A 15,093-nucleotide genomic window follows, 5' to 3' on the forward strand; every position below is an offset into this window, starting at 1 on the left:
ACTCAGATAGAGATAGGGTACATAAGTACGCAATTACCCCTCTGTCACACAAAAGCGAGATTACCCCTCCATCACCTGCAGAACAGACCCCCCAGCCGACGCCATCAACGGCCCCTCCAGTAGAACTCCTCGCTAGTGCTGCATGCCTGCATCAGATTACTCGAATGGCCGCGGGCGACTAGTTTCAGGGCCAAGATACACTGTCCTCCGCAGTGCATGATTCGTCGACTCGAGGCTTTGTCTGTACGATGTGTCAAACCCTGCAGGGCCCATTCAGATGGTCTGAGACCCAGGGCTTCTCTCCGACCGGTCTGGAATCCCGCCCGGGGCCTGGGATGTGAGTCACTAGAAACTCTCAAGGCAACAGGTGGAGAGGGGAATTCTGGTTCGCCGGAGCTGGCGATGGGCGATTCGCAGATCAGTTACATGTAGGAACATCGTGCTGCACCATAGCGCCGAGGCCCGCAGCGGGACGGTCCCCCAGCCAGACACACGGCCACCTGTTGTCCCTAGCTGCATGTGCGGGTTCTAGAAACCGGCTCGAATTGCGTGACAGGAGGAGTTTTTGGAATTTTACAGCCATACCGATGTGAGCTCTAGGTACCTGATACCTCGTATAGTTGGATCTGCACTGACCGCTCCTATCCTCATGTCCCCGTATAGTATCTCCCCTGGTCTAGAGACCCAATTGTGTAATCACGTATAGAGGATTCATAGCGGCATATATAGCGAGATACTAGTACTAGAGAAAGGCCGTACGTTGTTTCAGACGTAGAATCAGGACAATCACAGGGAAGACTATAGAGCTACAGATGGAGGGGCAAACTTATCCGATTATCAACCGCTGTCCCGCCCCGTAATTTTACCTACCTAAATTTTTTTTTTTTTCTTTTAAACCTATCTTGTTATCCTCCCCCCCCTCCTCCTCGCTCTCCTCCCTCTTCTTTTCATCATGTCCCAAACCGCCCCCGATGCCTCCGCCCAAGTCGCCAGGCACTCCTCCTCCCATCCCGCCAGCGCCGCCGAACTCGCCGGTCTTAAGGTAAAGCTGCGCGGCGCCCTTCGCCAGTTCCCGGACTTCCCCTCCAAGGGCATTCTCTTCGAGGATATCCTGCCCATCTTCGCCGATGCGTCCCTGCATGAGGCTCTCATTCGTTCCCTCGAGCTGCACATCCTTGGGGCCTACGGTGGTCAGAAGCCCGATGTTATCGTGGGTCTTGAGGCCCGTGGCTTCCTGATCGGCCCTAGCCTGGCTCTGCGCCTCGGCGCCAGCTTCGTCCCCGTGCGCAAGCAGGGCAAGCTCCCTGGTCCCTGTATCACTCAGGGCTACGAGAAGGAGTATGGCGAGGATTTCTTCCAGATGCAGTCCGACTCCATCAAGCCTGGTCAGAAGGTTGTTGTCGTTGACGATATCATTGCCACTGGTAAGTGCTGTCCAAAGTGTATAGTTGTACAGATAAGATCCGGTATTAACTCAAGACAGGTGGCTCCGCTCTTGCTGGCGGTCAGATGATCCAGAAGATGGGCGGTGACCTGCTCGAGTTCATCTTTATTCTCGAGCTCGAGTTCCTCCACGGCCGCGACAAGCTCCCCGCTCCCGTTTACACCCTCCTCTCGGGCCAGGCCTAATCGCCTCGAACACGACTTGTGCAGACCCTGGCGATCACCGATTTCGCCGCACTTTCCATGACATCCCAAAAGTTTACTGCAGTGGGGTCAACAGCCCACACTGCACCCGGTTATAGCCGCCCACTCCCGAACACCCAGACCGAGTCGATCCGACTTTGACGAAAATAAAGCAGTTTGTTTTGTGTTTGCAGATTGCCTCCCCGCTGTGCGCTGGAGTAGAGCCGTAGACCCGGCTCTCGCCATTTAATGAAATCCACTTCTTCCACTTATAGACAAATACCGACATTTGTTGTCTTGTTGATTGCTTGATTCATCTAATTTGTTCTTGGCTATGACTCTAGACTATGCCTAGGGGACTCATCCATGGATACCTTGGTGCATATTGCTCCCTGCACGTTTAGCTTTAGCTTTATTATATTTCAGTCTGAGATCTATAATATGCAACCTACTTTATTCCTTAGGGATGAACTTCCTCAGAACTTCTTCAAGCCAATGCCCGGGAACCCCAAGCGCCTCACACTCCCGAATAGCCCGGTTCATCCGAGGGATATACTCAGCCTTGGGCGGTGCGAGGATCACCCGCTCTTCATCCACATACACAAGCGTAGGAACTAGTTCTCCCCTTTCCATCTTCAGCGGATGGTCATCGTCTCCAATCCACTTAACTACTTCCGCTGGGAAATACCATTTGTTGTAGTCTCCCTCTCCTTGCTCCTTCGGCCGGACTTCAATTGGGACTTTGGCCCCATCTGCTTCGTCCGCTTGGTGGTCTACACCTTCATACCCGTCTAGAATGAACTCATCATCAGGGTCCATCTCGTAAAGAACCCCGTAGACTGCGTCTATTTTCCCAGAGACGGGGACCTTGTGCGCGATGTCGCTGTCTTGAGGTCCCACGCGCATCCCGGGCGGTGGGAGGACATTGGCGTACCCCGCTTCACAGATAAGCCAGCGCCATTTGGACAGGGTGGCAATAGCCACGGGGTTGCAGGAGAGAGCTGGGTTGATCGTACACCGCTGTTTCATCTGTGACGGGGACAGGTTTGACCCGTAGGCGAAGTACAGGTGTCGTTTAGTTTGGGGCTCTGACTCGGGGGCGAGAGTTTTCCCGGTGACTGGATCATGGCAGACTGCCCCCGAGGGTGGGAGGAGTGTTTCTGACGGTTGATTGGTGAGGTTGATGTTGATATGCATTTTGATGGCGAGTTGAATAGGTGCGGGGGAGAGAGCGAAGTCAGGTAAATAAGAATGACTAAGGTTTCCTCAGGTACCTAAGTCGGGATTACACGGACACTGGAGTTAACTTTGGTTGACTCAATGCTAATATCCAGAGGTACAGGAAGGAAGATGTTAGAGCTATGAGCATCCGATGTCGATATTCTACCGTATCGGTTCCCGGTGACTCAGCTCTGCAGCTTGCCTAGGCAAAGAGCAACGTCTTCAATAAGGATTGGGAATTGGAGATTGCAGTATACAACATGTCAAGATCCACCCCAATATCATACATTCTAACCAACGGTGTAATGATGAATTGCTAATCCAGTGTATAAAAGTGCAGGGATATTACGAGGCAAATGTGCGGTATCAGAACCTTCAATCGCTGGAAACAAAACATATTATGCAACAAAAGAGAATCAACTCATCGCCGGGGAATCATCCCACTCATCCGGCTTCCTGCACCGGCCATCAAACTCTGCTTTACAATGGCATCTGCCGCAGCAGCTGCCGCCAATCTTTCCTTTTGACGACTGCGATCCCGCAGATAGCCCGCCGCCTCGGGTCGCATACGCAGAATGCGCAGGATCATGTCGTCGTTGGGCTGGGCCTGTTGTTCTCTGCGCTTCTCCTCCTTTGCCTTCTTCATGGTTCCTAGGTTGCGCGAGACCATGATGCTCTTGGCGCGTCGGGTCGCAGGAACACCTAGGCCGCCGTGACTGGTTCCCGTGGCGCCGAGGTGGGCGGGTGCGGAGATGCGGTTGCGATTGGCTGCTTGGTGGCTGACGGTTGCCGAAGCCATTCGTTCAGAGGTACGGATAAGGTTATCCGTGGGTTCAAAATAGAAGAAATTCAAGGTCTGAATCTCGTGGTACTTGGTGGATTTCAGAATGTCGATGGAAACACCTCCGGCTTCACCCGTTTCGTCATCAACTGCGTGGAAGAAGTTCAGAAGTAACACGAGCCAGCGTGAAACAATATCCACTTCTTGCATCGTCAGGGGCTTCTGGTGCGACGGCTTGTCTGAAAGAGGGGGAACTAGCAGGCCCTCAATAGTGGCGAGAACTTCCTTCCATAAACGCGCCATCACCATCCTCATAGCTTCACCGGTAAGTGTCTTGTTCATAATGGCAAAATTGTCATTGAAATAGTTGAACAACGGATCCAGTGCATTCTCAATGTCTTCCTGTTTGGGTCCGGTGGGTGCCTGTGGTTGCCCTCGGTTCCGGTTCAGGAAGTTGGAGACGCTCGAGATGCTGAGTCCACGAGAGAGCAAGGATTTGAGAGTCCGACGTGACAGACAATGGCTGATATATGCAGAAAGCTAGAATAGAGAATCAGTAAAGAATGGCCTGAGATCGGGAGGAACAGTTACAAACCTTCTCAGTGATCTTCCGAGTCATATCTCTCTCTGTTCGCTTCAGTGTACGGAAAGCCTTGCCGAAATAGAACTGGATATCATCGCGCTCGCCTTCCATACTGACACGCAGAAGAAGTCGTCCTTGTGTGTCTAGGTCAAGCCAGTACTCTCTCGGCAAGAAGTCACTGAAGTGAACCGGATCGAGTTTGATCGAAGTTCGACCAACGTAGTCGTGATCGCCAACCGCATCCCAGTCCCAGATCGTAGCGATGATGTTTAGTGGGCCTTGTGTTGTGATGTCCACTGCATCTTCCCACCGAGGGTTGAGGTTGTTGTAGATAATACGAGTCTTTGCAATCCGTTTTTGATATTCGTCGGTCAAGACGACATACGGATCACTACCACCATTCATGTCGCACGCTTTCAGGTCTTCTGCCTCCACAACCTTGATTGTGAAGACATAGGTAGTAGATTTTCGAACCTTCTTCAGTTGCGGAGGAGTGTTCTTCGCAATGACATCCGCACATCCATCCACATTGATCTCACTCTCGAGTTTGTCTAATTGCGAGAGAGCATACTCGATATTGTTCAACTTGACTAAAGACTGTCTCTCAATTAGTAACGCAAATAACCGAATTTAGATTCAATACATACCTCCGAGGAGAACTGGAAGGGCTCAATTTTGTCCTTGTTCGTCCATGTGTCTTTGGCAAATTGCATGAGCTTCTCCTGGGTAGTTTGGTTAAGTGCTGCCTCTTGCTCCGGTGTAAGGCGGTCCATCTCCCGGGCAAACATCTGTTCCAAGGTTTCACAGTACTTCCCAACGCCTTTCCCGATCGAGTTGGAAAGAGCCGTCATGAATTTTGCATATTGAAGATCGTCGTCCCACTCGAGATTCACGAGATATTCCACCACCTGGTTGAATGATCGGAAAATATCGATCACGGACACACTGTGTCTGTTGTCTTCCGCAACAATGTCGGTTGGTTCATCTGCTCGGACATTGAAGGCATCCTGTCTGATAGCTTGGTTGACCCATTCCATCACACTCTGGTCTGTCAGGCGGAGCCATCGCCAGACGAAATCTTCCAACAGACTCTCAACGTGGAATGGGAAGGGAGTTCTGCGACTAGTTAGTTCATTGATCAAAATGACAAGTGGATCCAATAGTTCATACTCGGGTATCGTTTTCACAAAGAGAATTCTAATTGCAGCAAGCTTTCGGTATAGATCGAAACCATCCTCGATATCGATCTCTTCACCCACGGATTTGGCTTGTTCAATGATCCTGATGACCATTTCATTCGCATCTTCAGCAAACATAGGAAGGACATTCAAGCAAAGGGTGGTGTAGGGATTAACGCTACTGCAATGTTAGTACCGGCTAAATCCCAGAAGAATTGCAATGACTTACCCCATGATCTCGGGGTTATTCCTGTACCGCTTCTGAATCTTCAGCGCAAGTTTTGAGATTGCATCACCTAGCTGAATGACATTGTCCACCTGCCAAGATTCCGATTCGACGGGCACTAATTGACTAAGAAGACTCTGGTACTTCTCAGTCGCCTTTTGAGCGAGGCCATCCTGCACATATGAGCAGAATCGATGGATATCTTCCGGATCTTCTGTATAGTTCGGGTCCATCTGGATGTGATTCTCCAAAACGTACATAACAGGCCCAATAGGCCGAGGCTTTGCCTCAAAGCAGTCCATCATCACATCATAAAGTTCTCGCAAAAGCGCTTCATGGATCTTAGAGAGAAGCTGTTGCATCACTTGAAGGTCATGCACGGTCCATTTTCGCCTGTCAAAGACGGAAGAGGCTACAAAACTGGCCCGCTTTGATCGGTTCTCACTGGGCGGAGTTTCCTTCACAAAGGTAAATGCCGAATCCAGCGTATTGAGATCGATCTCATTATCAACGAACTTGGACTGAATAACGTCGAGGAAAAGGACAATGCGGGAGAAGTTGGGAATCCGCCAGCGGAGACAAATCTCATTTAGCATTTCTGAAGATTGCTTTGAAAGCAATTTGATTGATGGTGCGTCGGATGTTGCTTGAGTAGCTTCAATCTCCCGATCGCGCACGTCATGGGCCAATGTCTGAGACAGAATGAATCTGTAAATAGATCGAGGGTCGGACGGAATGAAGGTGTACGTATCCGATTCATCCGAGTCGCCATCGGCTCCGCCTAAAGAAAGAGAGCTGAGATCGACAGGCGAATCAATCACATAGGATGTTCTGTCTGCGCGACCAGAAGATGTTCTTGACAAGTCATCTTCGTGGGAAGCTGGGTTGAATTGAGGGAGTGTTCCTGGCGTGCTCTTTGCAAGCTCTGGGTTAGATTGCACAATCGCAAGCATCATCTGCGAGAGATCAGGCCCTTCACTCTTCTTCCAGGCTTCATACGAATCGTCTGTCTCAAAGTCGTCCCTTGACAGAGTCTTGCGGGTCTGAAGGTTGAGATGGGCTTGGTAGGTCTTGAGATCTTGCAGTGCTGCTTTCTCGGTCCAAACTGATTTGTTCTTATCAATTTCGGATTGAGCCTGGGATAGTGTCATCCCAAAGACCTTGACCACGTGCTGCACAAGAGGCATGTCTTTGACATCATAGCTCAGCGGTGCCACCACCTCGGTTGTTGAGGTCGTGCCATTCCCATCCATTAAATCTTGGTCTTGCGACAGAAGTTTGTTCTCCAGTACAGACATTCGGTTCGCCAGCTCGGGGCGGTCTTTAGCCCAGTCATTGCTCTTCAATATTAGCGCAAGGAGTCGCACAAAGAGAGCAACGTGTCGGTCCACCATAAGCTTCCAACTGCCGTCCTCATGTTCCTTGCCTTTGCTAAGCTCCTTGATCGCGTTCGAGTAGAAGATAAGAACCAGATCTTCAGCGCGCCGGTCTTTCTCCATGCGCTTGCGGAACGAGTCTTCTTTCAAGACATTTAGAAAGACAGCGAATGTGCGCACCACTAAATGGTCTTGGTATTCCTTTCTCTTCTCTTTGCCCATCAAGACGCCTGTTAAGCGCTTTTCCAGCTCGGACAGGAACCCATGCGGAATCCTCGTGCTCTTGGAGTCCCTGACTAGCGAAAAGTCACTCATCAAATCATGGATCGATGTAGAAGCCCGTTTCGGTCGTACCGGCGCGGCTGGCGCATTTTGGATGCGACGCGAACGAGGGTGTAGGAGGTAGGAGAGGTAGGCTACACGGAGGGCGTGGCTGCAGGCGACATTCGCGTTGAGGGGGCGGCGCCGGGAGACAGATGAGTTGCGCGAATGGCGCCCTTCATTTTGAATACTGTTGATCCGTCGGTTGACCCCCGAGACTGAGTGGATGCTGTCGACATGGGGTGATAGGGTGGCTGCGTGGAATCGGAGGGGACAGCAAGAATGCGGGACCATGGATGAAGCTGGAGGCAGACCACCGTAGTGGGAGAAGCCGAACGGTTTTGTTCCAGAAAAAATGGGGAAAAGCTTTGGCAGAGCTAAGGAGCAGGAGGGGAGCCAAATGTTTCGAATGTTTCGAATGTTTACTGGTGAAGAAAGGAGGGGGGAAGAGATGAAACACCAAAAAAGCTCCCGAACCGACTGACGTAGGCGCCCGCACCATAAACAATGCCCTTTAAACCAATACGAACCGGCATTTGATTCACTTTGACAGAGATTGAGACTGTTCGTGCCCCTGGGGTAACCCTGTTCTCTCCCTTGTATCGAGGCTGTTAGTATCATCATGCAAGGGTGCATCATACTATGATTCTGGTCCTTAAACGATACCAACAATGGGCTGAAAGGGAGGGAGGAAAGACGAGATGGGTCATGGGTTCTTTAAACTGGAGCCTCTCTAGCCCTTCTTCTACGATTATTGCATTGGTGTCTTGTGCTGCCGCGATAGGGAGATGTGGCTTTTGCCAGCCGTCTCCGACGACTGCAGTGCTGTCTAGTGGAATGAAACTGATTGGGATTGTGGTCGGATTTCTTTTCTTGGACTGATTTAGCATGTGTCGAGGAGCCAGAAACACTTTCTCGGCCAATCGACCATCAGACCTTCAAGGGACGCCGCATATAAGAAACAATTCGTACTGGTATTTACACACAACAAAAAGAAACGCAGATGTGAATCACCACTTGTCATCACCGGACTTGCGAGCCTAGTCGAGAAGAGTTAGTTTCTGATCCAACAGCTGGTCCGCAGCGGGGACATATCATGAACGCACCGGCAGGGCGTTGGCTCCCCCGAGCTCCTTCTCCAGACCATCAACGTAGGTCTTAGGAGCACTGGGCCTGTCAGGGTAGAACATGCTGACAACGCCGCAAAGGCCCAGGAAAGTAACGACAAAGGCTCCCAGTTGGAAGAGGCCCTTGCGGGCGGAGACGTGAGTATATTGCTCGGGACTGAAAACACCGAGAATTTCATTGTCCTCATGGACTGGCTCGCCGAAGTTACGCTTCTCTTGCGCATCCCACCAGCCGCCGTAGGGATCTCTAAAAGCACGCTTCACACGGGGAGGGTTCTGGTAGTTGCCATTCTGTCACACACAGAGTTAGTATGCCGTCATTACCCCATCAAAGTGATGGCACACCGGCCATATAAACACCGTACCTGAAGAGGGTCTTCGACTTCGGCAGCACGGAGGGCCGCGACTTGGGAGAAGGTTGCGCGGGGGGCAATAGCGTGGCGGGCAGCAACCTGGGGCAGGCGCCGGGCCAGGATCCGTTGAGACAGCATCTGCAATTGGGGGTCAGTAACAATGAAAATAGTAGGTGTGGATCAGCCGGGATCCAATACAGTATTGACAGCTCTGCCAAAAGACCGGAGGTATCAAGGGAGAGTGGATGGTAGGGACAGAGGTGTAGTGACAGGGTTTCGATGATGGAAACGGAGGTTTGCGGCACGGAAGCCTGAGGCATCAACAGGCATCAAGGCGCGGCGCGCTTACAAGTCTAAGTGTCGCCCCGACGAGAAAAAACCATCATCACGCATTACCCCATCCTGACCCTTTTTTCGTCCCCATCCACGCCACCGTGCTGACAAGCATGCCAAACTTATGGTGGCAACTTGAATCGATTATATCTACCCGTTGATGCCCAAATCACCTACTCCAACCGCGCCATCGTTGCGATAACTGGGGTTAGCTGCTCAGAAGGCCCCTGTCGTCTGCGGCTTAAGTCATGCAAAACGGCAGCCCCAACGGCCCATCACCCCAAGATGAACGCGTAACACCGGTGCCTGTTTATCCACGTTTCGAAGTTTCGATCTTGCAAAAACCCTCCGATTCTGGCCCCTACGAGTCGACCCCTTCCGTGCCGAAAGATGAGCCAACCGATGAACAGACAGATGTCCCGAATGGTGAGGAAGCTACCCACGATCTAGATGGCCCGCCGTCAAAGAAGCGGAGGCTTACAGACACTACTCCGTCGCGCCGCGGCACTCCCCGAGCGCCTTCTCCGCCATGGAAGAAGCATGGGGTAGAGGGCCCAACCTCATTCATGGTCGAGGGCCGGCGCCGGTCTGGGCGACAGAACACGCTCCCTTTGGAAATACAACCTCAATCCGACAAGCGACACACACGCGCCGCGCAACAATCATACTCGACAAAAACCACCCGCGGCGCGAAACCGCCCATGCCTTCACCTCTGGCTGTGACGCAGTCGCGTGCCGAGGCCAACGGTAAGCTTGGTGGCAAAGCAGCTGTTAATGGGTTACCTCGAACCAATTCCGCCAAGAGTGTCGCCAGCAAACAACAAAAGGTCTCGCAATCACCCGCGCCCAAATCAAAACACTTGCGGGCGGCATCTCGGAGCTCCGGCACGCATCGCTCTCGTCCCAGTCTGAACGGTACCATTCCGCGCCAGCTTCGCGATCGCGCATCCCTCTCGAATACCTCCCCTACGGCTGCCGGCGGCTTAGATGATACCGATATAAATGTTGAGGATGCGGAAGGGTCGCAGGTTGTCCCGCGGATTCGAATTAAAGTGAAGAAACCAATCCTTCCAATTCGACACCCGGGACATATAACCAACAAGAAGTATGAGTCTTTCAGAGAATGGGTGGATCGCGAGGATGCACCGAATCTGCTTTCATCGGAGGAGGCACTGGAGGAAGCTCAGCGGCGTCGTGAAGTCTTGAATGCAGTTGAGCCTGGTGGTCCATTGAGCGAGGAAGTTTGTTCGGCATATATTACAGACCAGCAGGAGGAACCGCCGCCTCAGTTTTCGCACCAGGATCACCTGGTCAACCACGCATTATACTTCCAAAAGCTCCTGGAGAAGGAGCACAAGCGTCATCGACAGACGGCTAAGCTATTTGCGCAATGGTGCGCCGATGCCTACCGCAAGCGCCATAAGAACCCGGAGGACATTCTTCGCGAGCAACAAGAGGAGGTTCGTGGAAAGCGCAAGCATTTGGCCAAGGATCTTCAAAAAATGTTTGATCTGGCGCGGGCCGAGATTGACCGTATCCGCTTGGCCCGCTGGGAGGAAGAGCGCAAGGTGCAGGACCAACAGGCTCTTGATCGGGCCATCAAGAAATCTACAGCGCTTTTCGAGAAACGCCGATCCGAAATTCTGGGCGAGGTTCCCAGCGATACTCTTGCCACAAGTGACGATGAAGACGACATTGACTCTGGGTCGGAATCTTCAGAAGACGACGAGAGTAACATGTCTGACTCAGAAGCCGAATCTGACGACGAAGCCAATGTCGACGCTGATGCTTCTTTGACCGCCGAAGAGCTCCGGTTGAAGTACGCCAATCTACCAGTTGAGGATATAGACCAGATGTCTGTGACTTCAGCAACCACCAATCCCAATGCAAGTGAAGCTGTGCCAGATGAAACAGATTCACACGCGGTCTCTGGGGATGCTCAATTAGACGATGTTGATTCCTTGTTGATGGATGATAGCGATGAATCTACCGACATGGATGATGATATGGGTGACAGTGATGAAGGGTCGAGCGAGGAGGTGGAATCGGAGGAGGATGAAGAAGAAGAGGAAGAAGAAGAAGAAGCAGAAGAAGATGGCGGGCCTGGCTTGCTCGGCTTCTTTTCGTCCAAGGACACTGCAGCTCCTGAAGATGAAGAGGAAGAAGATGACCATGAAGTTTTCGAAATCGAAAAGGACCAAGAAATCGCCCCTGACGCCGAGGAGAATAGCGTCGAGGATTCTGACGAGGTCTCTCTTGTTCCTAATGGGCTTACACCCAACGATGGAAACTCAACCGATGGTACTCTTTTGGAAGCCGTCGAAGCCCTTGAAGAAACCCCCACCGCCACCGAAGATGCATCTATTGTCAATACCCCCATAGTCGACACCCCCATGGAGGATGCGCCTGTCGAGCCTGCTACGGCTGAAGCTACGGAACCGACTGAGGAATTTGAGCAGTCCGAGGCTGTTGATGTCGAGCCTGAGCATGAAATCAGGACCGGGGAGGTATCCAGCGAAGCCTCTCCCGGAACGTTCGCCACCAAACCGTCCGAGCCCGAATCTGTTTCCTCATATGAAGCTCCAATCGAAAAAGCACTGCAGACCAGCCATTCACCCGCCCCGGGTTTGAACACTCCAATTCCACATCTCCTGCGCGGCACCCTACGTGAGTATCAGCATTACGGATTGGATTGGTTGGCGGGCCTCTACAATAATCATATCAACGGCATCCTGGCAGACGAGATGGGTCTGGGTAAAACCATTCAAACCATTGCTTTGCTCGCACATCTTGCTGTAGATCATGGTGTGTGGGGGCCCCATCTGGTGGTTGTTCCCACCAGTGTCATGCTCAATTGGGAAATGGAGTTCAAGAAATGGTGCCCGGGGTTCAAGATCATGACTTACTACGGAAATCAAGAGGAGCGGAAGTTGAAGCGAAAGGGCTGGACCGATGACAATACCTGGAACGTGCTCATCACTTCCTACCAGCTTGTTCTCCAGGATCAACAGTCTCTTAAGAGGAAAGACTGGCATTACATGATTCTTGACGAAGCGCATAATATCAAGAACTTCCGTTCGCAGAGATGGCAGGCTCTTCTCACATTCAAGACCCGGGCTAGGTTGCTTCTGACAGGTACACCGCTTCAGAACAACTTGACTGAATTGTGGTCTCTGCTGTTCTTCCTGATGCCCTCCGATGGCCCTGGCACTGGGGTCGAAGGATTTGCCGATTTGAAGGACTTCTCCGAGTGGTTTCGGCGACCAGTGGAGCAGATCCTCGAGCATGGAAGAGAGACAATGGACGACGAGGCTAAGAAGGTGGTCACCAAGCTTCACACTGTTCTCCGTCCCTACCTTCTCCGTCGATTAAAGGCCGACGTTGAGAAACAGATGCCCGGCAAGTACGAGCATGTCGTTTACTGTCGACTTTCCAAGCGTCAGCGCTTCCTATACGACGGGTTCATGTCGATGGCCCAGACAAAGGAGACGCTTGCCTCTGGCAACTTCCTCTCTATCATCCACTGTCTCATGCAGCTCCGTAAGGTCTGCAACCACCCCGATCTCTTCGAAACGAGACCAATCTCCACCTCCTTCGCAATGCCCCGGTCTGTGGCTCTTGATTACAGAGTCAAGGAGAGCCTTGTCCGACGTCGGCTGCTGTTTGACCATCCTCTCACCAAAGTTGACCTGGATTTCCTCAATCTAGCGCCAATATCCAGGGAGGATATTTCTCGACGACTCGCCGACGACGGTATCCGCCTAATGGCCTTTGGACCGTTCAAAGCCCTCCGTGAGCGTCAATACCAGCGAACCAACTGGAAGATGGAATTTGACGGATCCAGCATGGAAAACATTCTCGAGTCCCTGGAGAACTCTGCCCGGAAAAGGAGAATGGCCGAGTTGGAACGATGTCTTTACTTCGAGTCCAAGCGCCACGGTCGCCGCCCTGTATATGGTAGCAGCTTGATCGAGTTCTTGAGAGCCGGCACAAAGGAACACGCTCTTGCCAACGCCCCCTGAGGAAACGCAATATGGCAGATTGGCTATCGAGTCGGTCGTCGGTTCTCGCTTCAATGATCTTGACTGTAGAGGAACGATCCCGCGACATGGATGGTTACGTGCAACATTTTGCTTGTGTCACCCCAGCTGCCGTTGCCTCTGGCATGACAGAGGCTGCTTTGACACCCGTCGAGACACGACTTCTGACCAACACTTCGAAGGAACAACCCTATGATCCCTTCCATGAAGCGCGGATGCGTTTGTCAATTGCGTTCCCGGATAAGAGATTACTACAATACGATTGTGGAAAGCTGCAACGTCTGGACAAGTTGTTACGGGACCTCAAAGCGGGCGGTCATCGAGCTCTCATCTTCACGCAGATGACGAAGATGCTCGACATTCTGGAACAGTTCCTCAATATCCACGGCCATCGCTACCTACGACTCGACGGAACTACAAAGGTCGAATCGCGACAGATGCTGACCGAGCGGTTCAACAGCGACCCTCGCATCCTTGCCTTTATCCTGTCCAGTAGATCAGGTGGACTGGGTATTAACCTCACGGGCGCCGACACCGTCATCTTCTACGACTTGGATTGGAATCCAGCGATGGACAAACAGTGTCAAGACCGCTGCCATCGTATCGGGCAAACCCGCGACGTCCACATCTACCGCTTCGTCTCCGAGTATACCATCGAGTCCAACATCCTCCGCAAAGCCAACCAGAAACGCATGCTGGATGACGTGATCATTCAGGAGGGCGAGTTCACCACGGACTATTTCACCAAGTTGGACAACCAGGCGGTTATCGAGGACGAACGGGACGGCCACGACGAGGCCAGCGCAGCCATGGATCGTGTCCTAGGCAACCGTGTGGCGAGTGGGACTCGCGCCTTTGAGCAAGTTGAGGACAAGGAAGATATTGACGCGGCCAAAAATGCTCAGAAAGAGCTCGAGCACGCCGACGACGGTGACTTCGAGGACCGCTCTGCTTCACATGGAACGCCCGCACTTGTCGGGACCCCACTGCCGACTGGCGACGATGCTACACTGCTTAATGAGCCCGTGCCTTCTCATATCGATGACTATTTGTTCCGTTTCATGGAGTGGAACATGCGAGACGAGCCCCTGGTGCTACCTGCGGACAAGAGCAAGAAGAAGTCCAAAAAAGGCAAGGAGCATCGCCTCAAACGGCGCCGTTAATCCCATTTACAGCCTATCAGCCTCTTTCCGACTTTGGTGGGCTGCATCTTTCGGGGGTTTGGGGGGTTTGATGGCTTTTTTGGGCGAGACGAGATCTTCCTTCTTTCATATGAGCTCCACTGGCATCGTTTCATATGCTCTTTATTTCTTTTATTCAAGCTGCATGTCCGGCCAAATCTACCCATTCAGGTCGTCAGCTCCCATCTTTCGAACCATCGACATTACCACATTTCTTTCCTGGGAGCCTCGTGGCTTCTTTGGCCCCCCTTGCCATGTGGTATGTGGGGACAGCCATCCTCTGGTTCTTCTTACAATAGTGTCGAACAAAGTGGGGTGGAAGGGGTAGAAGGAAAGAGGAGCGTGCGAGAGACATGGCAGAGGTCTGAGGGTTCATCTTGTATACTACATGGTTGGGAAATATTAGCGTGTTCTGTAGTGTTTTTCGTTTTTCGATTTTCTTTCTGCGTTAGTGTACAATGCCTTGTTAATCTACGTTCATCATCTTTTGCTTAGTCTCCACCGATCCTACTCCACTCGAGCTAGGAGCTAGCGTAGAGATCCTCAGCCTTTTCTCTGGGATTGGTCACATTAATATTCTCTGGTACGCTAACTCCTTAGTAGAAAGTTACTGTTCCGAACCGACGTACGATCGGATGTGCTCCCAACCTATTTCGGGGAAGAGTCGTGACAAATTGTCTCTTTAATTAAATCACGGAGAATATACTGCTTTGGTGATGGTGTGGATCGCCTTATTTCTCTCCGCCC

At 51.9% G+C, this 15,093-nt stretch overlaps 6 protein-coding genes across 6 annotated transcripts; 3 read left to right on the forward strand and 3 right to left on the reverse strand.

Moving 5' to 3' along the window:
* Positions 1 to 952: 952 nt before the first annotated feature.
* N7443_005527 (adenine phosphoribosyltransferase APT1) lies at positions 953 to 1,629 on the forward strand (the record flags this gene model as incomplete). The annotated part of the gene is made up of 2 exons (XM_056885583.1): positions 953 to 1,424; positions 1,484 to 1,629. 2 exons carry the CDS (start codon positions 953 to 955, stop codon positions 1,627 to 1,629), a joined length of 618 nt encoding a protein of 205 aa, XP_056741031.1.
* A 450-nt stretch (positions 1,630 to 2,079) lies between these two features.
* On the reverse strand, positions 2,080 to 2,823 carry N7443_005528 (gamma-glutamylcyclotransferase family protein; the record flags this gene model as incomplete). The annotated part of the gene is made up of 1 exon (XM_056885584.1): positions 2,080 to 2,823. The coding sequence occupies one exon, from the start codon at positions 2,821 to 2,823 to the stop codon at positions 2,080 to 2,082; it is 744 nt and encodes a 247-aa protein (XP_056741032.1).
* A 445-nt stretch (positions 2,824 to 3,268) lies between these two features.
* On the reverse strand, positions 3,269 to 7,606 carry N7443_005529 (C2 domain protein; the record flags this gene model as incomplete). Its single annotated transcript, XM_056885585.1, has 5 exons — positions 3,269 to 4,168; positions 4,224 to 4,808; positions 4,859 to 5,327; positions 5,382 to 5,567; positions 5,619 to 7,606. The coding sequence occupies 5 exons, from the start codon at positions 7,604 to 7,606 to the stop codon at positions 3,269 to 3,271; spliced, it is 4,128 nt and encodes a 1,375-aa protein (XP_056741033.1).
* A 716-nt stretch (positions 7,607 to 8,322) lies between these two features.
* Positions 8,323 to 8,930, reverse strand: N7443_005530 (uncharacterized protein; the record flags this gene model as incomplete). The annotated part of the gene is made up of 3 exons (XM_056885586.1): positions 8,323 to 8,352; positions 8,419 to 8,730; positions 8,805 to 8,930. The coding sequence occupies 3 exons, from the start codon at positions 8,928 to 8,930 to the stop codon at positions 8,323 to 8,325; spliced, it is 468 nt and encodes a 155-aa protein (XP_056741034.1).
* A 443-nt stretch (positions 8,931 to 9,373) lies between these two features.
* Positions 9,374 to 13,147, forward strand: swr1 (putative SNF2 family helicase/ATPase (Swr1); the record flags this gene model as incomplete). The annotated part of the gene is made up of 1 exon (XM_056885587.1): positions 9,374 to 13,147. The coding sequence occupies one exon, from the start codon at positions 9,374 to 9,376 to the stop codon at positions 13,145 to 13,147; it is 3,774 nt and encodes a 1,257-aa protein (XP_056741035.1).
* Positions 13,148 to 13,158: 11 nt separating this feature from the next.
* N7443_005532 (C-terminal helicase domain-containing protein) lies at positions 13,159 to 14,328 on the forward strand (the record flags this gene model as incomplete). The annotated part of the gene is made up of 1 exon (XM_056885588.1): positions 13,159 to 14,328. One exon carries the CDS (start codon positions 13,159 to 13,161, stop codon positions 14,326 to 14,328), a length of 1,170 nt encoding a protein of 389 aa, XP_056741036.1.
* Positions 14,329 to 15,093: the final 765 nt, after the last annotated feature.

This window comes from Penicillium atrosanguineum (assembly GCF_028827265.1).
Source record: "Penicillium atrosanguineum strain IBT 20685 chromosome Unknown utg000004l_segment0_segment0, whole genome shotgun sequence".
NCBI classification, from domain to species: Eukaryota; Fungi; Ascomycota; class Eurotiomycetes; order Eurotiales; family Aspergillaceae; genus Penicillium; species Penicillium atrosanguineum.